A 26,680-nucleotide genomic window follows, 5' to 3' on the forward strand; every position below is an offset into this window, starting at 1 on the left:
CAATTTGCAGAAAGAGAAAGCTGAAAAGGTTTTGAGGTTAACGTGTTACAAATAAATCAAGCATAAAGCTTGAGATATTATTTTAACCTGGTGAAATGTAAATGACACTGCGCACGAAACTATATTAGTTTCTTTTTTTTTTTAAATCCATCTGGACCATAGAACGGGACTCTCAAAGCCTTGACATCCGGTAGATAAGTCGGTAAATTTGAGGAAAATCACAGGCTTCGCTTATCCCGTGCGAATGCACCACACGAAATTCAGAGGTGGGGGGTTAATTTCAAAATCACACAAGGTCCCCAGATAATACTAATCCCGTGCGAATAGGGCTTTAGATTATGTAATCCGTATGAAACATGCAGGCACATCACTACTACGGAGATGACGAGTCATTTTCGCTGACTTCATCTCATAAACCGAAAACAAAGAAGGCTCTAGTTTATCAAATTATTAAAATGTTAATGCAGTCTCCTTACTGTTTTTCCCTGACACATTCATAATCACTAGCTTCTGCCGGTGCGCTGTGGCAAGCTTTATACCTGTGCTTGAGCACTTATTACATAGGCTATGTAGGCAATTAAAGGCTCATTATAATGATTTAAATAGTTTATTAATAAATGTGCGATTAGTCGACTAATGATTAAACTGAATGACTACTAGTCGACCAGAAAAATCCTTAGTCGAGGGCAGCCCTAATTATTACTCAATCAAAACAACCCAACTGCAGTTTGATTTATATTACTTTGGAATGCACAAAAAAACATGATTTATGAAAATCTTGAAATAGATTGGAAATTGGGTGAAAGTTGGAAAAATTACTAGGGTCAGTGCCTGGTTTCTTGAGTCTTGGAGTTATTACAGCGATCTTAAAAGATAGAGGAACAATACTTGAAGTGAGAGAAGAATATATAATATCTGTTACTATACCAAAAAGAGAAGATAAGTGGAAGTGAGTCTAACTGACAGGTGGAAGACTTTGATTGTTGAATAAGACCTGATATTTCATCAACAGTTGAAAGTTTAGAACTATAAAATAAGAAAATAAGAGAATTGTGGGAAGGCAGATGCAGCTAATCACATGCCATATTATTTTGAGGAGTTCATTGTTGATAAATATTGTCAATTTTGGCATTAAAAAAGCTCATACATTTGTTACATAAATATAGAATATAGGTGAGAAGGAAGGGTATCAGGTGGTTGTAAGATATTATTTAATGTATTCAACAAAGATCTCATGTTCCCCTCATCTGACCTAATTATAGTAGAATAGTAATCAGATTTACCTGTTAAGAGAGCTTTCTTAATATAGCATGTCATCTGTATGCAGTGAGTCCAGTTTTAATACATAAACGGGTAGTGGGGTATGAGTGGTTATGAATGAATGAATGAATGAAACACATTTGTCCGTGTTTCACTATGTCTCGAATCGCGCTCGTGGAAAGCGCTTGTGTCTCTTACGCTTTCTTTTTTTATGCGTTTTCCTCCCATATAAACCCGTTAGAAAGAAAACACTTAATGTGCAATTTAGCCAGTTGCATTCATATTCTGGGTTCAAATGTGGGGTGCTGACATGTCAAAATCAAACCTAACCTATTGTAGTAGCATACAAATAGTTACTAGTACATTTTAAGCATTAAATGTTAAGTTGGCTTGCCATACACATCTAGTCTGCATCTGCAAGGCTTTGAGCTGAGCTAGGTTTATTGTAGTGATGGGAAGTTCGGTTCTTTTCCGCGAACCGGTTCTTTCGGACAGTTCGTTTCAATGAACCGGTTCAAAAAACGGTTCACCGGTTCTTTTACGCTATAATGTAATGTCGTCATTCGCGATGATGTAATGACTATAGTCAAGGGCCGGGATGAAAATACATTCAACATATTCAAATATATAAAGTCAGTAGTCATTGCTTCAGTCAGTTAAAACATCACCACGATTACGTTTTTGCAACTAAGCACCCAAATACAGGTACAAGCAATGATGTGCAAACCAGGATGTTTTATAAGAATTGAATATAAAGTGAATAAATTAATTACTTCTCATCAGCGCAGAAGCGTGATCCACATACTATGCATAACGTTAATCCATTACGATTTATTTGTTATTAAATAAACTTACATTTAGCCAAATTTGCCCCCTCATTCAAGTCCTCAGTTGACCAGCAGCACTCATAGTATCAGCACACCATCAGTTCCACAAAAGAAACCGTTCGGTTCAGTCAGTGCTAGCTTCACGCATGCTCGTATCTCCAGCTCATCAGTTGAACGTGTCCGAAAGAAACAGTTCTCCGTTTAGTGTTCTGGAGATTCGAAAACTGCTGCAACCGGTTCTTGAATCGAGATCCGCTGTTGCAGTATGTGTAAGTCTGCTGAGCTGAGAACTGCTGCAACTTGAATATACAGTCAACAAAACAAAAAATGTGAAGCATCTCTCCAGTATGTTTAATAGGTTATCATCTGCTCATCGGTTCTTAAATCGGACGTGTCCGAAAGCAACGGTTCTCGGTACCGGTGATCCGAAAACCTTTGCAACCGGTTCTTGACTCGAGAACGAACCGCTCTAACCGGCACGCTGCAGGCATGTTCAGTCTGTCAGCTGCTCTACTCGTGCTCATCCCATCATCGGTTCTCTTTTCAGAGCAGTTCAGCCGACCGGACATCACTAGTCTATTGGCGTAAACACGAGCTTTAACTCCCCCATCTGGCGCACAAAACGTTGTAAATTCTAATAGTAATTTCGGATAAGATTGCTACAACAAATAAATAGCGCTCTTTGTTGTTATTATGGATGGCGTGTCATAAAGTGAAATGCTTAAACTCGGCATGCTCTGTTTTTCTTTTTGGAAAAAAGAAACCGTGATATTCTGTCTTCTGCTTTTGTCTTCTATCATCTGCGTCAGAATATTAGGTGAGTACGCAGTTGAATTGATACTGTAAAAAGCTTTATTGAAATTCTTCAGACAGCTATGTTTTGGGACGTAGGCTAGGCTATCTTTTCAAAGGGAGTGTCTGAATGCCCAAGGTGTTATTTTTAATCTTAAATTAATGTCAAGCTACCGTGCAGTCATTCTTCAGAAGTGGGACAAAACAGGGTGCAAAATTGAAAAAAATAAAACCTTGTACTCAGACAAATTGGTGAGTTTTAAATGCTGTTTGAAAACGTGGACGTGGGGTTTAAATTTTGCATTTAAACATTATGTCCTTAATCATATTTCCGTGTAAAAATATTTTTTGAACAGCCCTATTAACCACTCTCCTAATCCCACCGAATTTCATTTGAACCCTTAAACAGATCTGTTTAAATGTGCACCATAGAAACATAGGCTAGTTCTCTTAAGTCTTTTGTAAGAGAAATGATAAATATGTTTTTTTACCCCATGCACTGTAGTTATTATTATCAGTCCAGTCTGCTTTGAGTTTGTGAGTCACATGAATTCTGTGTTTGTTTTGTTGGCCTGACCTCAAACCATCATATCTGCTGGTGCTGGACATTCTGCCTTTGTGGAACATATTTATATATTCATCTTACTTTTCTTAAGTGGAAAAAAATGCAATAAATCTGTTTATATTAATTGTTGACAGTGTTAAAGGGATTGTTCAAACAAAAATGAAAACCTGTAATAATTTATTCACCCTCATGTCATTCCAAACCCATAAGACATTCACTGTAAAAAATTTACCTGTAAATTAACGGTAAAATACTGGCAGCAGGGTTTGCAGTTGTGTACCGTAATCTTACATTTTCATTACCATAATCTAAATGACAACTTTTATGTAATTTAACAGTAAAATACTGACAGCAGTGTTTCCAGCTTTGTACAGTAATCCTGCAGTTTCCGCTAATCAATGTTTACATGCGAGTAAAAGCCTAAATTAAATCTTTTCATCATAACAAGCGATCGATTCTCTTCAGAAAATTTGGACTAAACAGCTCAACCCAATACATTGCGAGTAAATCACTCGCATATGCGACTAAATCTTAGTCTGGGCGACTAAATAATGTCTAACATTAGCCATTGGCTAATCAATTCTGACCAACAATATCTTAAACACCACCACCAGTCCTAAGTTCAGTTCAAATATCAAATATGCATTCATTCATGGTTACCAAGTTTTAGTTCTATTCACTAGTTCTATCATTAAATAGCACTGGTGTCAAAAGTATTCACATTCATTACTCAGGTAGAAGTATAGATACTAGGGTTTAAAAAGACTTCTGTAGAAGTTGAAGTATCAACTCAAGCTTTTTACTCAAGTAAAAGTGTAAAAGTACTGGTTTCAAAACTACTTAAAGTATAAAAGTAAAAGTAATGTAAGGGAAAAAAATGCCATTAAGGACAAAAGCTTAGGCCGCGCTACAGGGGCCTATTGTGCACTACCCCACCTCCTCAAAAAAACATTTTTCAAAAGGCCATAATGACATATATGCCCATTGAAAATGAACGCATTTTAGTACAATGCAAATACATTAAAGAACCATATATGTGTACTACTGAGCATTAACGTGTTTCATGGAGCGGAAGATATGATGACTAGTTGCCTATAAGTATTGTAATGGTGCAAAAAGTCAAACTTCAGAGGCATGTCATCAATAACCTTTATTGGAATGTAAATGTACATCCAAGCTTAGCTGCAGGAATCTGTGAGGGCAACGGACAAGAAAATTGGTGTACCCAGGGCAGGCTTAGTAACAACTACCCTTGTATGGCTGTCTATATACAATAAACATTAGTGCTGTCAAAATTAATGATTAATCCAAGTGATTAATCAAAAAATAAAAAATAACTCATAATCCTGATACCTTCCTGATTGATAACTTCCTGGTATGTGCTATGCTCAATTCTATAGCTAATGGCAACAATGTCACATTTAACTAGAAGATGTAACAAACACTTTGGACTCAATCCTGTATGTACAACAACAGGGTAATCTACATCAGGATCTACATCAGTTAAGCACAGAACATGCAACAAAGAGTTACCAATAGGCTTTGTTCAAAGTTTCTCAAAGTTCTTTGAGCCAGTGCATGCTCTTCTTGGCCTGAAGATCAGCCCTGCAACACTAAACAGTCTTTCACAGGCTGCTGAGGCAGGGAGTGCCGTATTAAGCTTAAGTGATAGCTGGCACACAGCTGGGAAGGACTTCAGTACCTCTTCTGTGTCTCCTGGGCACCCCAGGTACGCATCCAACGCACCGCCGCCTCGGGAACACCGTGAGCGGGCACCGCCGCCTCGGGAACACCGTGAGCGGGCACCGCCGCTTTGGGAACATCGTGAGCGGGCACCGCCGTTTCGGGAACATCGTGAGCGGGGACCGCCGCTTCGGGAACATCGTGAGCGGGCACCGCCGCTTTCAGAGCTTTGTGAGCGGACACCGCTGCCTCGGGGAAAATGCGAGCAGACCATGCCGCTCGTACCGACATCAGCGGAGGTTCCCGCACGCTGCGTACCAGCCCGCGATGCTCCAGGAACGGGCGTGAGGTACTGGGTGCAGCAGACGAGGCCTCTGACGACCCTGGGATTGCCGCCTCGGGAGAACTGTGAGCAGGCTCTGCAGCCAACTCCATCCTGACGGCTGAGCCGCTCAACTGCAGAGCCAGGTTGACGTAGTCCTCCAGCGCCTCCTCGGGGTGCCAGAATGGCATAAGGGATTTGAAAGGCTCGCTTAGGCCCCCCCAGAGAGAGCGGACACCGCCGCCTCGGGGGAACTGCGAGCGGACACCGCCGCCTCGGGAGAACTGAGAGCGGCCACCGCCGCTTCCGGAGCCTTGTAAGCGGACACCGCTGCCTCGGGGAATCTGTGAGCAGACCACGCCGCTCGTACCGACATCAGCGGAGGTTCCCGCACGCTGCGTACCAGCCCGCGATGCTCTGGTGCCGCAGACGAGGCCTCTGACGACGCTGGGATAGCCGCCTCGAGAGAACTGTGAGCAGGCTCTGCAGCCAACTCCATCCTGATGGCTGAGCCGCTCAACTGCAGAGCCAGGTTGACGAGGGGAGCTCGACCTACCGCATGTTCGCAGGGTTATGCGAAAAATTTGTTTGGTCCAGCACAACTCATTGTGTCAACTTCATATTGACCATCTACAATCTAGAGAGTAAACATAGATAAATAAATAAACAAATACATACACAAATAAATAAATGTAAGGATTTTTCATCAACAACAACACATCCATAGCACCAAATACTTCTTCATACCTGCGTGATGGTGCCAGGGAACAGTTCTCCGTCATATTGAACAAGGACCCACTTTCCTACTTCCAAAACTGACTCGGCGTTCTCCTTTTCTGACTCCACATTGTCTCGGAAGTCAAACTCCTTTGGACCGAAACATTCACAGGCAAAATCACAAAAGCAGGACACTTCTCTGGTGTAGATAAGGCCTGGTTTTGTCGATATCAGCTTAAAGAGAAAAGAAGGGTAATTTTGGATTGAATTACAGATATTAAATATTAAAGATATTAAATGTAAACAGACATACTAATATCAAATAACAGATAACTAACATCTTTTAATCTTAAACTTCTCTCTTTTAGAGTTTTCAGGAAATTACCTAAATGAACCCACATAACTCTCTTTTTAGTTCCATCCATACTTATACTTACACAGTATTTCAGTACCTAGTTTACTTTAGTTTTAAACCATCTCTTATTTACTGCTTTAAGAATATTTAATCCAGCAACTCAACATAAAAAAAATAACTTTTTCTCCTTTTAGGTATAGTTACTTTAGCCTATTTGCATTGAGTTTGAAAATGTTGTTCAATGTGTTTACTCACCTGATGAATTCTCATTGTCCCAGGTACTGTCTTCAGGTCCGGTGGTATTAATTTGGAACTTGTTTTGACATCTTCCTCCGTAATTTTAAAGAGCCTTACTGATGAATTAAGATTTAGCTGCTCAAAAAGAGTGTCGGTATCTGGTATGCTGGTACCATAGGACACAATTCGGTTAGCCAGGTTTTTCAAGGCACCACCCACTCCATCAGGAATACCCTTTCCATGGGATGCCTCTGTGAAGTTCCATGTTACACTATTAAATCCTCTCATGAATGGCACTGTCGAGGCTAGATAAAAGTTGGTTTTGTTCCGGTATTGAGATGTGGGCCCATCTGAAATGAAGTGGATGTTCCTTGCATTTGGATGCTCCTCTCGTATGCTCCTCAGTACCGGGTCAAGGTGAGCCCATGTGGCTATGGCACTGTGCTGAAGACAGTCCGAAAGCCATGCAAATGACTTCACCTTCCCCCCACTGAGATAAATAACTCCAGTATGGAGGGTTACCTGCTGGTTGCCACCTCCAAAGTGAGTTTCTTTTATTTCTCTGCTATATTTACAAGTGTAGTTCTCACTGTAGTCAACATGAACTACTACTTCACTCTGGGTGTCACAAAGCAAGGCCAGACACAACAGGTAAGTGCAAATCAGGATGGTTTATTGACTGGGTAAGGGGATGACTGGAATAGATGTGTTCAAGGCAGGTGAGTGTCATCTTTTGGGGTAGATGTATTTATTTGTCTTGGTGTCTGTATCTAATTTTTTGGGGGAGTTGAGTTGATGTCATTACGCTAAAAAAAAAAGAAGTAAAAAAAAATAAGTTGGAAACTCAAAAACTAAAAAAAAAGACAGCTAAGCTTGCTAAGCTTTAGAACTTTCAAGAATAGTGTATGTTGTATTATTTGAACTTAATTACAAGTTTTTTTAACAGGGACATTTACCTGCTGAGGCAAGAATGGCTGTTCTTTTGGGGGAGCTTCTTGAAGATTTTCTTGAACTTTATTTGCTTCTTGAATAAGCTGAAGTGAATCATCTTCCTCACTAGATGGTGTTGTGTCTAGTACAGCTTTAAGCTGTTTCTTTCTTTTATAATAACGCTTTGAGTTTTTCCGCCACTGTCTTTTTTTCTTTTCGTGTTGCTTCTTAGTCAGCTCTTCAGTTTTCTTTATTTTGCCAATTTGTTTTCGTTTTTGATACCTGGAAGCAGAAAGCATGACATTAAATTAGCAGGTCTCATACAGTAACATTGGGGGGGGGGACTTATGTACACATGATCATATAGTATAGACTTGATGCTTTCTCTCTCTCTGTGTGTGTGTGTGTGTGTGTGTGTGTGTGATATACTGGGCCTGAAGTTGTGTGGTGGGGTAGAGCTTAATTTTAGTCTTTGAAATTAATTGAAAAATTAAGTAAACAAGATAATAAAAAACAAACAAATTACAAACAGAAGAACAAATAACTGTTTATTTATTATTTAATTAAATTATTACTAAATTATTAACAATTTAAACGACTGAAGTTTGTTTTTAATTAAAATTAATGATGGAGTGCAGCAAATTTATTAGGCTGCTGTCACTTTAAGAGTCACACAACCTTAGTGTGGCGGGGATTTCCCCCAGTATGAACAATACACTCAATCCAGCACCAAAGTCCTGTTATAGTAGTGGCTAAAGGGTTGTGTGTGTGTGTCTGTGTACTCTCATGTACAGTACATTTCCTAACACTGTAGAGTGTTTTTTGCTAATTACACCTGCTGTAACATCTCCAAACCTAACCTCTCTCTCTCCTTCCTTCTGTACTCCTCGAGCAGTTCTGGGTTGCTGTATAATTTTTCCCTGAACTTTGTCAACCTGGCCTTTGCTAAAGCTTTTTTTTTCTCACTTGATGACTATCTACAATGGAACAAATCATAAATCAAAATATCAACAGTTAGTAAATTTTAAATTAATATTAAATTCATAAGACATATTTAGAAGTCATACACAATATGTTTAGATTCTCATTCCCGAAACATAAGTTCTCTTTACCGCAACTGGCCTTAAATGGTTGTGGTATATGAGAATGGTGTTGCCGAGGATGAGGTGCCTCAGTATGTTTTGCTAACAATAGAGAAGCCATAATGGCTTTGCTAATTTTTTCTCAGTGCATATTATTAGACCTTAATAAAGTACATTTTCATAAAAAAATTGTAAATCTAACAATTTTCGAAATGTAGAAAACTTGCTGTTTCGGTAATGATAATCAAAATGTCGTGTTAACATTCTGACAATAGAATATTTAATATTTAACTGGAGAGATATAAAGAGATTATCTTACCTGGTAGCCATCTTGAAGTAACTGGCCCATGTGCTTCTTCACTCAAAATCAAACTTTATTTAAATTCTGTATGTGTGTTTAAACAAAATGTTGCGGAGGATGAGAACATCAGGCATGGACACATCATTTTCCTACTTTTTTTCATTATTATTATACAAGAATATTCAGTGAATTATTTTTTATGTCATCTAAAATAATCTAGTAGAACATCCATTTATTTTTTTTCTAAATATTTTTGTTAATTTGTTTTAATTACAACCTAACACGCATTTGAACACAGCCGGACGCATTGCGGTAATGAGAATTTCAGCAGAAAATGCAGTAAAATACAAAAATAATTCATTCTCAAGTTGAAATTACACATTGTGCAAGGTAGAGAACAGTATTGTCTTTATTCTGATGCTTTTTTATGTTACTAAATTACATGTTTTATATTTAAAATCATTAGTGCTGTGGTGTTTTAATGGTTTCGTGAGAATCACCCGTCTGTATATAAAAACAATCGAAGTCTATGTAATGTCCCCATTTAGATAGCTAAGTAAATGCGCGTTGAGTAATTATTTGACAATTTTCATTTTGGGGTGAACTAACCCGTTAAGAATGCAGTTTCATAGCCTTTATGGGTTATGAGCAGCATTCATAATCTATGGCAATGACACCGCAAATATGCAAATAAACCCTGGGTAAATTATGAGCAATGCGAAACATGAATCAAGATAACCCAGGATGCTGTTTGTCTGGGGTTTAGAAAAGACCCAGGGTTAAATGGTTAGTTCACCCAAAAATGAAAACTGTCATTAATTACCCATCCTCATGTCGTTACAGCACTTTGGTTTATCTTTGGAAAACAAATGAAGAATCTTTTAATGAAATCTGAGAACTTTCTGTCACTCCACTGACAGCCTACACAACTAGGACTTTCAAGCCCCAGAAAGGTAGTAAAGACATCATTAAAGTATAATCCATGTGACTCCAGGGGTTTAACCTCAATTTTATGAAGCAAAAAAGCCCATTCACACAAAGTATGTTTAACACGCATGTGTCATGGTGCTAATGGTGCAAGTGTTCGTTTTTTTCCCCGCACACACAAAGCACTTGCATTTCTTCATCAAACTGAAGTTAAACCACTGGAGTCTCCTGGATTACTTCAAAGACTTTAAAAGTAGTAGTTGTGTAATGTGTAGGCTGTGTAGACAGAAAGATTTCATTAAAAAAGATCTTCAATTGAGTTCTGAAGATGAACAAGTCTTACGGGTTTGGAAAGACACACACTTTAGTAATACATTATAAAGCACGTCTGAAATTAAAATGAAATAAGCTTTCAGTAGAGTATTGTAAATATTTTACATGTTCTACAAAAAAGCTGGTAAAATAGCTTTAACGGGAAGCAGGTACAGAAATAGGTGTGTATGTGCACATTTACTTACCTAGCTGAAATCCCATTCGAAATCCACAAGATTTTTCAGTAAAGAGGCAACCTTTGGATTAACTGTTGCAGACTTTTTATTCACCACCTTGCCTGTCTTCTTCGAGACCACCTTGCCTCTGCAGGTCTTTGAGCCTCTTTCTGGGTTTATTCCAACAAAGCGCCTAAAGACAGTTATATAACAAATGACCATAGTATGCAAGAATCGTGTCAAAATTCTTATGAAGATGATTCTGTGTGTCACACCTTTGAAGAAACTCCAATGTGCAACAAGCCTCCTCTTGATATCTTGAAGACGTAGTACATAGCAAACAGTGTTGCAAGTGCAGTCAAAAATGATGACTGGACACACTCACAAATAACACGGCCCTCTAGGCTTATCATCCATCGTACAGCATTTGTCTCCTCTGCCATACCTAGAATAAAAACAGCAAAAAAAATATACAAATAAAATAAAAATAAAATAAACCAAAAATATATACCAACAATAACAAAAACATTGGCAACTAATTTCAAGATTTGCCTTTGAAAAGACTTCATTGTAACGAGATAGTTCACCCAAAAATGAAATTCTGTCATAATTTACTGCTGAACACAAAGGAATATATCTGGAAGAATGTTTGTAAACCAACAGTTGTGGGGCACCATTGACTTCCATAGTAGGAAAAAAATACAACAGTGTGGAGGCATTCAGCAGAGCAAAGAAATTTATACAGGTTTGGAACAACATGAGGGTGAGTAAATGATGACAGAATTTTCATTCTTGGGTGAAATATTCTTTAACAACTGTATACAATATAAATGTTTTAATTTTTTTATTGCATCTTCCCCATATGCAGATGTTTCTTCTTAAAGGATTAGTTCACTTTCAAATTAAAATTTCCTGATAATTTACTCACCCCCATGTCATCCAAGATGTTTATGTATTTCTTTCTTCAGTCGAAAATAAATTAAGGTTTTTGATGAAAACATTCGAGGATTTTTCTCCGTATAGTGGACTTCAATGGACTCCAAACGGTTGAAGGTCAAAATTACAGTTTCAGTGCAGCTTCAAAGGGCTTTAAACGATACCAGACGATGAATAAGGGTCTTATCTAGCGAAACGATAGGTAATAAAAAAATAACAAATGCTCGCCTTGCTCTGTTCTGCGATGCGTGTTCATGACTTCACGTAATACGTAATTACGTTGAAAAGGTCACGCTTGACGTAGCGGAAGTGCCGAGTCAGTGTTTACAAATGTGGAGAAGGAGGACCGTTCAAAAGTTGTTGAATGTTCAGTGACACATTCAACTGTCTTTGTGTCAGTTTATTGGTTAAAATGGTCATTTCGTGTGCTTATCCTGGATGTTTTCATATTAAAAAACCTAAAAGAAAATTTTCGCTAGGAAAGAAATTTGTGACTTTTCACATAGATTTCCTATACACAATTCTGAGCGATTGAAGCTGTGGTTGCTCGCGCTGCACTTGGATATCAACACACCCGAACATGCTCTGATATTTAAGAGAGTGTGCAGTGATCATTTTTTCGACGATGATTTCAAACCCTCCCAGCAAGGAAATCGTCATTTTCTGAAAGCGTCGGCTGTGCCCAATACGTTTTACAGCAAACAGAGGTATGTATGTTTTTTTACTATATTAGATGCATTAACGTTTTTTTTCTCGTCAGTGTGTTTCATAACGTGTGAATGTTTATTTATTACTAATGTCTTCCTGTTACTAATGACGTGTTAAAATGTATTTTTTTTTACTCCTAAGTATCCGTCTCGTGGAAATCTAGAGTCCCTAGCAAAAGACAATGACGCTGAGCTGGAGGTCCAGGGAGCAGGAGTGTTTTTGGCTAATGTTCCACAGTCAACACCAGCAAACGTCTCAGGTTACTTGTGTAACCATGGTTCCCTGAGTAGGGAACGAGACACTGCGTCCTCTAGGGGTCGCTATGGGGAACGCCTCGTCGTGACCCGTGTCTGAAGCATACATTGAAAACACACCAACTCGTTGGCCGGCGACAGCCATGGCATCACTACCGGTGCGACTATAGTATAAATAGGCGCCGGGAGCACACATCATTCACTTCTTCAGGACTCTGGTCCAGGAACTACCACGAGACAGTTTACAGATGCTCAGTCTAAACTTTGTTTAGTGCTCACAAGTCCTGTAAGTGTTGGAAAGAGGACAAAACCCTCAACACCTGGGACATATTATGCCCTCCCTGCAATACACTCCCACCAATCTGTAAGTACCATAATTTGTGACCAGTTAACAAAGTGAAATGATGGTCAATTATGCTTTTGTGTTATACATTGGAAATAAATTAATTTCTAAAAATGTAGTATTTAATAATTTGGTGATGTTGTATCCTTAAAAATGCACAGATATACTGTAATAAATATATTACATCTACTATTTACATTACTAATTTATATTCAGCTATATTATAAACCAACTTTAATCCATGTAATTTCACAGCCTCCCGTGTATAATCAACCAGAACAGATGGAAGAGCAATTTGAAGAAAGTTTGGAATTTGATGTTAGCATGCTTTCCATAGATCCTCCATCGGACAAGAAAGATCTTAGTTTTCAGCCACTGACGTACCCTGACGTAAGTTCTTTAAATGTTTTAATATTAATTTCTTAATATATACACACACACACACACACACTTGTGTTATATTTTTTGGGGGCGTTACGTAGACATAATAGCCTTTATACTGTACTAATGTTATATATGAGTCCCTGAACCACAACAGGACACAGTGCATTTTTTGCGTAAAAAAAAAAAAATCATTTACTATGGTTTGTTAGACTTTGTTCTTTATAGGGAGCTAAATTGTGTTGTAAGGTTTTAAATATTGGGGTTGCTGGACCACAAACATCTATTTTTCTATGTTTATAATTCATACATTATTATAATAATTACTTTTTTGCGTATTCATGTATTTATACAGGAACTGATCGAAAATTGGAAGTCCATTCTTTTTCACTTTACAGGTGTGCAGAGTTGGACTGAAGAAGGAAAGCCGAAAAAATGTGGACACAATGATCTCAGTCCGGAACAGCAACGAAGAAAAAAATGGCTTGGAAAAGACTCACATGCCTTCCACACACTACAGAGTCTTGTCCTGGACAAAGGACTTCTAAAGGATTTGAGGCAAATGGCTCTTTTCAAACACACTGGTAAGTTAGTTATATACACATAGTAATGTACATACACATGTTCATGTAGGTACACCGGGTACAAATTTTTCTTTTATTTTTAGGACAACTGGAGGTGTTTCATGCTGTCCTACTGAAGTACTGCTCAAAGAACCTGCATTTTCATTATGCGTCCATGGTTGCAAGAACACAACAAGCTATCCTTGACCACAATGAAAATGTAGGTCGTCAGCAAGCCACAACCACTACTGGTAAGTGGGAAACAACATACTGTGTGTAACTACTAAAAATGTCTCAATATGTAGGGTGATGACAATAGATTTGAGTTCATAAAGTTGAGAATCAAATGGGAATGTTCTGTTATAGTAATGTAATCAATACAATTTGTATAATTTATTCTGTTATGTTTCATCTTTTTTCTTTTATTATAGGTGTACCTCGGTACAGTGTGGTTTTCCCGAAACATAACAAAGAATGGATAGCCAAAGCGATTTTTGAACAAACCACTCAAAAATTTTGAGAGACTCTGGTTGAGAAAGTTCTACAGTGGCGGCTGGACACCAACGTTGTTTACAAGGACAGTTCTTCTCATTTGACTCATCGCCCATTGCCACAGAACATAGCCCTAAAACCAAGGCCTGACAAGCAAGAAGTAATAGCAAAGCACTAAAATCAAGATTTGGACACTAATTTACTTTAGAAATGTTATGAGTCTAATGTACAATTACTATTATTACTCATGTTGTTTTATAGTTTTTCTCATTTTTTCTTATTGCGGTAACGACAGAATACACCGTTGGTAAAAAAACGTATTTCTTGTGTTAGTGTGAATATATGGTCCTTACAGATGGTACCCTACATCAGTTGCAATTACACATCAACGACTGTAGTTATCTAAAATTTGTTTTATTCTTCCAAATAAACGTTCGTGTGAGACATCAATAAGTATGTAGTGTTGATGTATATACAACAACAAACACTGAATATGAAAGCAACAAAACTACAGCAATTACAGTAAGTAACAAATACAAATATTACCCAAGCCACAACAAATTATAATGTTTATCAAAAATGTAACATTGTAATTCTAATTCCAATTAATATTCCTACAAAAGACCAAAAGCCTCTTCTGCTTTTGGAGATGGGTATGACTGTCTGATGGCACTGACAACACAGGATGGAAGAACCCTCCTGTTTCGTCTTCCCAATCTCTCTCCTTTCAGCATCCATTCCAGAAATATCCTGTATGCCACCAGCCGGTATTGACTGTAAAATAAAAGAAATGTGTGCAGTGAATTAACTTTTTAAAAATATACATTTGTACTACATGTAATCATACTTTCACGTGATACTTACATGCTGTTAGGGTGCCACCAGGTCCTTGTGGCCTCGGACGGCGTCTCCAGTTAATTTTGGGCAAACTAAAAAACACCTCTAAAACGCTGTTGCTCAGTAACGGTGGAAAACCATTTTGTTCGGTAATGCAGCGAGATGGAGACAGGGTCTCACCAGCTGACTCACTGACTGATTCTAATGGTGGAATTGAAATGGTCCAGTCGTGGCAGCATTGAGATTCTTCCTCTGTTGGCAATGGTTGGCATTTGCCACATGTGCACCACCACGTCTCGTTAGATCTTCATCTGCCCGAAGCTTGAGAAGTTTGTGTCGCCACAGCAGTCTCCTCCATCTGCCTAATTTCTTCCTCTGTGTATTCGGGTTCAAAAAGGTAGGGCAGGGCGAAAAACTCCATCTCATCTTCTCCTCCAAGTTCAAAATCGTCCAACATCATTGTTTTACCTTTTAACTCCCTTTTTTTGTAAACAGCGTTTGACTTTGTATTTGCACGTTCAACTTGTAAACACTGACTCTGTACTTCCGCTACGTCAAGCGTGACCTTTTCAACGTAATTACGTATTACGTGAAGTCATGAACGCGCATCGCTGAACAAAGCAAGGCGAGCATTTGTGTTTATAAAGCATATACATTTTTTTTTTTTAAATGACCAATCGTTTCGTTAGATAAGACCCTTATTCATCGTCTGGTATCGTTTAAAGCACTTTGAAGCTGCACTGAAACTGTAATTTTGACCTTCAATCGTTTGGAGTCCATTGAAGTCCACTATACGGAGAAAAATCCTGGAATGTTTCATCAAAAACCTTAATTTATTTTCGACTGAAGAAAGAAATACATAAACATCTTGAACGACATGGGGGTGAGTAAATTATCAGGAAATTTTAATTTGAAACTGAACTAATCCTTTAAAGAATTTGTTCACTTTCAAATGAAAATTAGCCCAAGCTTTACTCACCCTCAAGCCATCCTAGGTATATTGACTTTCTTCTTTCTGATTAACACAATCAGAGATATTTGAATAAATATCATGACGCATCCAAGCTTTATAATGGCAGTGAACAGAGACCGCCATCCGTATTCAAGTTACAAAGAAAGTGTAAACTGGCATCACGTCAGTTAAGTTTTTTCCATAAGCTGAATAGGGAAGGCATAGGACGTAGCGCAAGCGTTTTGAACTGCAAAAGGCATTACACTTTCTTCGTACGTTGAATATGGAAGGTGGTCTGGCGGAAGTTAGATATTTTACTTCATAACTTGTTAAATATGGATTTTTTATTTTTACACAAACGTATCGCTTCGCTTCAGAAGGCCTTTATTAACCCCCCGGAGCCGTGTAGAGTACACGTTTATGATGGATGGATGTGGATGGAAGCACTTTCTTCAGCTTCATACTCGTGACCCCTGTTCACTGCCATTATAAAGCTCGGATGCGTCAGGATATTTATTACAGTTTTTCTCAGTCGCTTTGGTGCATTTCTCGAATCATCCTTAATATTTGCAAAGAAGTATGTGCATTTCTCAAAACAATTTGTACAAACAGCACCACACAATGGATTACCTGCAAAAGCCTGTAACTTACTCAAAATCTTTAGTTCGTCTCTCAAAAGCAGGTATTTATGTCAATGAACATATCAGTGCCATCAGAATGAAAAGTCCTCGTGTCATTGTTCACAAACAAGATAGTCAAAATGCTTAGTCATGTTGTCAATATAACAGTGCACTTTGTTAGTATTACCTGATGTAAACTATGGCAACAGTTTGGATGACAGTTACTGTATTGAAATGCAGAAGGCTGCACTTCTTATGTATGTCATATATCCATTTCAAAAGTACAAACTGACACATTATTGTATGTGGGATATTGATTGAAAGAGACTAGATAGGATTCACAGTTACACTATACTAGTGGTCTGACAAAAAAAAAAACCTTAACAACGTCAATGTGATAGAAAATAAATATGGGCACAAAGGCGAAAATAAAATAAAAATTAGAAAGGCAAACACAGAAAACACCCCTTAGGCAGAACTTTGCTTTTGCATGCAGCATGTTGATTTACCAGGCCAAAGTGGAGTGTAGAGTTATGTGGAATGTTTCTTTAAGTCACGGACTGCCAAGGAAGTGACGTCAGGGAGTCCCAGGTTGAAGGGAGAGCGCGCAGGTTGTTGAATAAACTAACCAAGCTGGTATGTGTGTCTGTCATCAAAAGTCTACATGGTGTCAGTAGTGGGATAAAATGGCCCAGGGACTTCGCCGTATAGATCCGTTGGTTTTTGATGACAACATCGCCGATCTACTGCTATGCGGGCCTGTCAGATAAATCAAAGAAAGTACAAGCTTACACACTGTTAAACCTAGCCGGTCCTGAAGCGGTTGATAAAGCTTAAACATTTGTGTATGCGGACGATGAAGATCATGAGGATCCAGAGGTACTTTTAACGAAATTCTCTGAATTGTGTTTACCCGCAAAAAACGTCATCATGTATAGACACGCGTTTAATACCGAGGAAGTTTGAAAAAGAATGGCGCATCTACTGCTATGCGGGCCTGTCGGATAAATCAAAGAAAGTACAAGCTTACACACTGTTAAACCTAGCCGGTCCTGAAGCGGTTGATAAAGCTGAAACATTTGTGTATGCGGACGATGAAGATCATGAGGATCCAGAGGTACTTTTAACAAAATTCTCTGAATTGTGTTTACCCGCAAAAAACATCATCATGGATAGACACGCGTTTAATACTGCTGTCCAAAAACCTGGCGAATATGTACAAGCCTATGTCTCAACGCTGAAAATCCTGGCAAAGAAATGTGAATTCGGATCTCTGCAAGATGATCTCATTAGAGACCGCATAGTTTGCGGTATAGAAAATGGCACTGTTCGCAAACAGTTACTCCGTGAAAAAAACCTCACCCTGGACTTGGCAATTAACATATGCTTGCTGCACGAACAGTCAGAGAGGAGCATGAGAGAGCTAAGAAAAGATACAGAGGTATGTGCTCTGCAGAAAACACGTTGCTCAAACTGTAATGGCCAACATTCTTCAGAGAAAAGTAAATGTTTTGCATACAACAAACGCCGCAACTACTGTGGTAAACTAAACCACTTCGCTAGATGCTGCAGGTCAGCACAAGCACAGCCAACAGCTGCTAAAACTTACTACCAGCCTAGGAGCCAGCAAAGGGATAAAATACATGAGCTGGATGCACAACCAGATAACAATTTGCAGGACACTTTCTACTGTGACCCTGTTGATCTCAGCAATCAAAAGAGTGAGATTTTCACAACACTAAAATTGAAAAATGGAAATGGCCAACTGAAAGTAAAAGTTGATACGGGTGCCAAATGTAATGTCGTATCCAAACGAATGCTGAATAGTTTGAATCATACCATCCCTATCAACACAGCAGAGAAAGTCAATCTTGTGGCTTATGGAGGAGAGACAATTGACACTGAAGGAACCACAGTGTTGCAGTGCGTCCGTGGGGAATTTAAATTCCATGTAGTGGATCGGGATGTAAAACCCCTTCTCGGCCTGCAGGACAGCTGGGACCTGATGTGCACATGCTACATCATGAAGCACCAGAGGTATGTGAATACAGGGATCTTTTTGATTGTGATGTCATTGGCAGCTTGCCAGTTGTGTATCATATGAGATTGGATAATACAGTGACCCCTGTAGTCTGTGCACCCCGAAAAATACCAATAGCCATGAAGGAAACAGTCAAAGCAGAACTGGACCGCATGACTGAGCTGGGAGTGATAACACCTGTAACTGAGGCAACAGAGTGGGTATCAGCCATGGTTGCAGCCAAAAAAAAGATGGCTCAGTGAGGATTTGCATAGATCCAGTTCATCTCAACAAAGCTCTCCTCAGACCACGGCATCCCCTAAAAACAATCGAACAGATCATTGCAGATATGCCTGGTGCCAAGGTGTTTACCATTTTGGACGCTAAATGTGGCTTCTGGCAAATCCCCCTTGATGAAGCTTCATCCAAATTAACCACATTTATGTCCTCATTTGGCCATTACAGGTTCTTGAGGATGCCATATGGAATCTCAACAGGCAGTGAGGTGTTTCAGCGATCAACGGAGCAACTGTTTGCTGGACTGCCTTGTGAAATTGTAGTTGACGATATTCTCATCTGGGGCCGGACACACGAGGAACACGACGATTGTTTGCGGCAGGTACTGAACAAAATTCGTGCCATTAACATGAAACTCAACCCTGACAAATGCAAGTTCAGAGTCAATTCGGTCCAATACATTGGTCACCTGCTAACCGCTGATGGTGTCAACCCTGACCCTGAAAAAACTAAAGCTGTTTGTGACATGCCAACACCTCAGGACAAACGCTGCTTCGTGGGGAGAGATTTATTATCCCGCCCGTTTTGCAAAAATTTTATGTAGGCCAGCTACATCAGGGCCATCCTGGCATTGCAGCAACAAAGCGCAGGGCTAAAGAAACAATGTACTGGCCAAGGAAGTGACGTCAGGGAGTCCCAGGTTGAAGGGAGAGTGCGCAGGTTGTTGAATAAACTAACCAAGCTGGTATGTGTGTCTGTCATCAAAAGTCTACAGGGAGGAAATATCCATTGTCAGAATTTGTAACTCTTGTGCTGCCCTCTGTCTATGCTTTCCAATTGAAGGTTCATGAGATGCACCTTTGAGCTATTTCAGAGAACTAGTTTATCATTAGCTGATCTACATTCTCTTCATTAGTGAAAGTCAAGATTCACTTGCACAACTAATGACTAGATGTTTTGGGGGGGTAAGACTGTTGCACAGAGAACTATATCATAGATTTTGAGCAACATGACATTAGCAACTGATAATGTAGGAAACCGCAGATAAATGTACATAATCAATTGCATGAATGTACCAAAGCAATCGCAACTTGTTCAAAAGAATGAGAAACTGCTTTTATAATGTGCACAATTGACTAGATGATGTGGAGGTTGAACAAGTAGTTTTGAGAATTTCATTTCTGATCTGAGAAATGCACCAAAGCGACTGAGAAAAACTGTAAAATATCTCCCATTGTGTTTATCAAACAGACAAAAGTCATATACACCTATGATGGCTTGAGGGTGAGTAAAGCTTGGGCTAATTTTCATTTTAAAGTGAACTAATCCTTTAACATCCTAATAAGACACTAACCCAGCAAAATGAGACGAGGACTTGCAGGTAGATTAAGTTTCTTCTCAGCATCAGCTGCAGATGCAGCAACCTGTAGAGGACACACAATACACAAGTCAGAATACATAATATCATTTAGCAAAGTAGAAAGAAGAAAATTTAATACTCACATCTGCCTGCAACACCAGTCCATCTTCATGTTCCTGAAATTGGGACATTAGAAGCTTGACATGCAGGTGTGCCATCTCTGTGTTTTCAGACTAGGACAGGACATCCTTCACCTTTTCATTCTTTGATTTGTTCTTGAAGTACTCAGTGATAGCCTTTCCACATTCAATCATGGACATCTCAAAAACATTCAGAACATCAGTGTCAGTGAGCAACTTGAAGTGGGCACAGATAGGCTTCTGGTGGAAGAGGTATGGCCACTGGCTCCTAATGTCTTCAACTGAAGGTGCTGGTATGGCGTTTAATTGCTGACATAAAAGACAGAATGTAGTCTCCATGAGAGTTTTTACTTCTGCTCTCTCTACACCTCCAGTTACCTCATGGCTGTAAATGTCCTGTAGTCTCTGCTGTCTCTTCAGGTGGAAGCAGCGGTTCAAATCTCACACAGCCATAGGTGTCCGTTGGTCCTCTTTTACATCCTGAGTTTGGCTTTGCTCAAATTTTCAACTCGACACTTCACTTGAATTAGGAGTGATGTATATCCCCCTCCTATTAATGAGGAAATTTGTCTCCAAAAGTGTTAGGGTACTCCCTTACAATCTTTTGACAGATTGTAAGACACTAGGCACGTGTTGGGCAAAGTTCAAACTTGCGCATCTCGTCAACCAAAACTCTAACCATTTGGCACCTTTCAGGAGGCATGTTGTCCCAAGGGACTTGGAAAAGTTTCAGCCCACGTCTTGGAAATGCTGGCCATATGTGTAGAGGTCAGGTTTGGCCTGGAAGTCTCTGAGTGAGATGCAATGCAAGACAGGCTGTGTGTTGCGGTTGACAAGGTGAAGAACACACTGATGAAGCTGGTAGTACTTCTAAATTCAGAGTGACCATCTCTGTTTCTGAAATGATTTAAAATATCACAGCATAGAGAAAAAGTAGTAAAGATTAGTAAAGAGATTAAAAGAATGATATATATGTATTGGTTATATTTCTGATTAGCTTCAAAATATGCTGAAAGTACAACAAGAAATGTATACATGACAAATTCCATTAAAAGATTTCAAGGGCTCGAAGTATGGACAATTTAGTTGATGTGTTTTGTTGGAAAAAATGTTGTACACTAAAATAGATACTTACTTAGATTTGATTAAGATTAAAATGTCATCATACCTGATTTAAACATTTGTAGCTTTCTGATTTGAATTACAGGTAAAATATCCTTAAGGTTTTCATGCTGAACATATTTGAGGTCTTCTTTGCATTGTAATCCTGAGCAGGGCTGGACTGGGACAAAACAAATCGGCCCTGGCATTTTTTGGTCCAGGCGGCCCACCACCACATATAGGTATACTATATATACTGTATATATATATATATATATATATATAAAAAAGGTATATATCCCCCAAAGAAAAGAAGCTAAAAGGTCAAAGTATAATTTCCATTTAATAAAAATAAGTATGCAACTGTGTACAACATATAGGCTACTATAATTTAAAATGTTGCCAGTAATCTTCACACTAAGGGACAGCAAAGACCTCCTCAAAGAACGCAACCTTTATAAGAGGTTTATATATAACCTATATAAACCTTTACTTTCATTGCTCTTTTGTTGATTTTGATTGCTTCCATTGTCCTCATTTGTAAGTCGCTTTGGATAAAAGCATCTTAGGCACGTGTTGGGCAAAGTTCAAACTTGCGCATCTCGTCAACCAAAACTCTAACCATTTGGCACCTTTCAGGAGGCATGTTGTCCCAAGGGACTTGGAAAAGTTTCAGCCCACGTCTTGGAAATGCTGGCCATATGTGTAGAGGTCAGGTTTGGCCTGGAAGTCTCTGAGTGAGATGCAATGCAAGACAGGCTGTGTGTTGCGGTTGACAAGGTGAAGAACACACTGATGAAGCTGGTAGTACTTCTAAATTCAGAGTGACCATCTCTGTTTCTGAAATGATTTAAAATATCACAGCATAGAGAAAAAGTAGTAAAGATTAGTAAAGAGATTAAAAGAATGATATATATGTATTGGTTATATTTCTGATTAGCTTCAAAATATGCTGAAAGTACAACAAGAAATGTATACATGACAAATTCCATTAAAAGATTTCAAGGGCTCGAAGTATGGACAATTTAGTTGATGTGTTTTGTTGGAAAAAATGTTGTACACTAAAATAGATACTTACTTAGATTTGATTAAGATTAAAATGTCATCATACCTGATTTAAACATTTGTAGCTTTCTGATTTGAATTACAGGTAAAATATCCTTAAGGTTTTCATGCTGAACATATTTGAGGTCTTCTTTGCATTGTAATCCTGAGCAGGGCTGGACTGGGACAAAACAAATCGGCCCTGGCATTTTTTGGTCCAGGCGGCCCACCACCACATATAGGTATACTATATATACTGTATATATATATATATATATATATATAAAAAAGGTATATATCCCCCAAAGAAAAGAAGCTAAAAGGTCAAAGTATAATTTCCATTTAATAAAAATAAGTATGCAACTGTGTACAACATATAGGCTACTATAATTTAAAATGTTGCCAGTAATCTTCACACTAAGGGACAGCAAAGACCTCCTCAAAGAACGCAACCTTTATAAGAGGTTTATATATAACCTATATAAACCTTTACTTTCATTGCTCTTTTGTTGATTTTGATTGCTTCCATTGTCCTCATTTGTAAGTCGCTTTGGATAAAAGCATCTGCTAAATGTCTAAATGTAAATGTAAATAAGAATAAGAGAGGAAGGCGGAGAATAAGTTAATAAATTGTGATTTTTTTAAACACAGTGATTACAGTACTGGTATCTTTAATATTGAAAGTTAAGTATTTGAATATATTGCAAACTCACAAAATAAAATATGGTGTGTGAATATCCCAGCTCATTGTTTTGGATAAGAATAAAACGTCAGGTTATATTTAAATCTAGATTTATTCGCATTGGCCCATGGAAACCTCTATGAACACACTTGACTTGGCCAAAAAAGAGCAAGGGACGAATTTTCGTTTGATTAAAAAGTGTTTACGTATTCTACACTCATGGCTCGCACACGCATAGTACAGGTTAGATTCCTCCGTTTCCCCTTCATGCGAGCCCCTGTTATCAATCTCCTTACCGATTAAACTCCTCTCCTCCTCCTGCCTGTCCCTTTGGCCCGCATCACTCACAGCAGAGCAAGCCTGTTTTTGATAACGCTGCTGTGTACATTTCGCAACTGCCGACGACGAGGCACATTTTGCGGCATCCGCCTCCAAATTTTTAAGCTACTTTTCCCTGAGCTTTTCAGCACCAACGTTTCGTTTTGGTCTGTCCATTTTGAGAGACAGAGAGGAAGGTGGAAAAGAGGTGAAGCGATATTTACATAGGCGGAGCAAGATCCCTTATCACTCCGTCTATATAATGCTTTGTGTTGGGTCCCGCTGTCCCTGCATGATGGGCCGGTCCTTGGCTGAAAAAAAAATTGTACCAGCCCAAAAGTGCGTCGGCCCACCAGGAAAATGCCCGCTATGCCAGATTGCCAGTCCAGCCCTGGTCCTGACCTTTGAAGACTGGAAATGATCTGTTGCAGAATGTCAGAAGACAGGCTGGGCATGCCTGAAGAATTATGCGTTCAACCTCCTCAAACCAGCTAGACATTGGTCTACAGAAAAGAGAAAAGAGTGGTGCAGAATTAGTACAGGCATACCACACACAGTGCACTCAAGCAATGGGTAGCAATCCCACCAATTCCTTAGATCTACACAGCATGTTCTTTCTACTAGTGTAATTCTGTAAACACTCATGTTTGGAAGGCGAACAGCCTGATATTCCTGAGTAAGAAAATGTAAAGACACATCCTGATGAATGAGCATTAGCTTGATCTTTCCAACTACAAGCCCCTCATCAGAGTCACTGATCAATACAAACATGTTCTTTTTGTATTTTGTGCCTCTCAAGGTAACATCACTGGCTACCTCAGTGTTCATAGGCTCAAAGTTCATATTTGAAACTGAGCATCTGATGTCTTAACTGTGATCACCAGGGTAAAACTCTGTGCTTTTCTCTACTTCAATGTCTTGTGGGAAGTAGCTGCCAGCATACAGATAAGCCTGAAGAAACTGATGCTTCTCAGCAAGTGTTCAACATAGATTCTTTAAGTTATGTGATTTGCGAGCACACTGTTATACTGAAATAGCAGTGTTTGCTTTCAAATCGCATTGTCCACAAACTAATTAGAGGGCCAAAGTGAAAAATCAGGTCAGGATAGTGACTGATGTAATGGTGTTTTGGTTTGAGTGAATGATTGGGAAAAGTCTGCCATCGAGTATGCAAATACTCATCAATTAGAACCTGCAATGTAAGCTAAATGACCAGTGGACACAGCTGGTGCACATACAAGTTCTACTATTTCCCGTAGTTGCAAAACCAGCTGCCACGTCTCATTTTCAGATGGGTTTAAAATCTTGTCTCCAATCAATCCTGGCAACATCCTAAGAAAATATCAGTTTTGAACTGCATGGCCAGAAAGTGTGCCACTCCCTGGAACAACATCACTGGGTTTGTTGTTTGCATCATTACCCAAGTATGTTAAATGATTTATTCGTCGATTTAACTCCTAGTAAGTGAACAGCTTCTCCACTGTGACAAGATGATTAATGTACAATGCTAAATCATATGATGCAACAACTTCAAAAATATCATGTCACAGCCCAGGCTGACATACATGAAAGAGTCCATTAAACACAGTGTCATATTTGACACCTCCAGTGGCATTGGATGTAGCATCACTTGTCTGACTTTGAACAAGATCCTTACAGTGCATTTTCTTACTTTGTACAAGGGAGCTTTTTTAAATGTTTCCCTATCTATATTGCAGTATCTGCAAAAATTCACACTTTTTGTGATATTTTCCACAAATCCACAAATGCCATGGGAGCCCAGATTATCCCCACAAATTGCAGATAGCGTTCCCCTGTACCTTGTACACTGGCGGCAACAACAATACTACAGCGAGAATAAAAGTTACGCCTTCTTTCTTTGCGTGAACATTTGGGAGGCGTTATGCAAATCTTCCCACATCGTGACGTAGACATGTGGGGGCGTGTTAGAACGAGCCGTTTTAGGTAGGCGTGGTTGACTCTTAACTTTTATAAAGAATATCTCTTTGGATTTGAGACTTTAGTCTTTTGCAACTTTACAGATCTTTATGCACCAAGAGCTTGTAACACTCCAAAGAGAAAGGAAAAATTTTAATCGCATCATATGACCCCTTTAACAATCAAATTAATTCTGCATATTAATGTTTTGTATTTCCATGTGGACTCTGATTGGACGGTGGAGAGGTACTCATGTTTATGTAATGATCTGTTTAATTGAAGATAGCTCCAAATACGTTCTCACTAGTTCTTTATGAGGTTGAAGATATCTCCAAATGAACAGGGAGTCGTAGTTATTCTGTTTTTGATATCATTTTTTAATTTCTGACTAGTAATTATTGCAATAGTGACTAGTATCTATTTAAAAATTACTCGTAAGCATTCATTAGATACTAGTACTTATTTTTTAAATACTGGTACTTATTCATTAGATACTAGTACGTTTTTAATAGATTCTAGTAGTTATTCATTACGTACTAGTACTTATTTATTAGACACTAGTATCTTTCGTAATTACTACTAGTAACAATTCTTATCTTGCTAGTCAGATCTGCTTTTTTACTCATCTTATGTTCTGACTAGTCCAAATGGCTACAGTAGAGTTCAATTAAAAAATGTACTAGTAAAATAAAAAATCACACTAGTAACATTTTGAATAAGTACTAGTATCTAATAAATGTGTACTAGTATCTATTGAATACGTACTAGTATCTATTTAATAGATACTAGTATCTAATAAATAAGCACTAGTATCTAATGGACAAGTACTAGTATCTAATGGACAAGTACTAGTATCTAATAATAAGTACTAGTATCTAATAATAAGTACTAGTATCTATTAATAAGTACTAGTATCTAATAATAAGTACTAGTATCTAATAATAAGTACTAGTACCTAATAATAAGTACTAGTACCTAATGAATAACTACTAGTACATAAAAATTAAGTACTAGTCACTAGTGGAATACATACTAGTCAAAACTGAATAGTTGATATCTCAATGATGGATCCCCATCGAAGTCAATGGCAAAAATGTAAAATTTGTTACTAGTAACAATATAAAAGTTACTAATCACTATTGAAATAAGTACTAGTATCTAATAAATAAGTACTAGTATCTAATAAATAAGTACTAGTGTCTAATAAATACGTACTAGTATTTAATCAATAAGTACTAGTATCTAATGAATAAGTACTAGTATCTAAT

At 38.4% G+C, this 26,680-nt stretch overlaps 1 protein-coding gene across 1 annotated transcript in view; it reads left to right on the plus strand.

Annotated features, from left to right (window-relative positions):
- The first annotated feature begins 2,731 nt into the window (after nucleotides 1–2,731).
- LOC107661296 (nectin-1-like) overlaps nucleotides 2,732–26,680 on the plus strand; it is a 48,508-nt gene continuing 24,559 nt past the window's right edge. The window contains exon 1 of the mRNA XM_016450799.1: nucleotides 2,732–2,904. Within this exon, the coding sequence (XP_016306285.1) occupies nucleotides 2,805–2,904 (100 nt within the window). The 5' untranslated portion in view covers nucleotides 2,732–2,804. The remainder of the gene's footprint in view (nucleotides 2,905–26,680) is intronic.

The sequence above is a fragment of the Sinocyclocheilus anshuiensis genome, unplaced genomic scaffold, assembly GCF_001515605.1.
Source record: "Sinocyclocheilus anshuiensis isolate Anshui unplaced genomic scaffold, SAMN03320099.WGS_v1.1 scaffold507, whole genome shotgun sequence".
In the NCBI taxonomy this organism is placed as follows: domain Eukaryota; kingdom Metazoa; phylum Chordata; class Actinopteri; order Cypriniformes; family Cyprinidae; genus Sinocyclocheilus; species Sinocyclocheilus anshuiensis.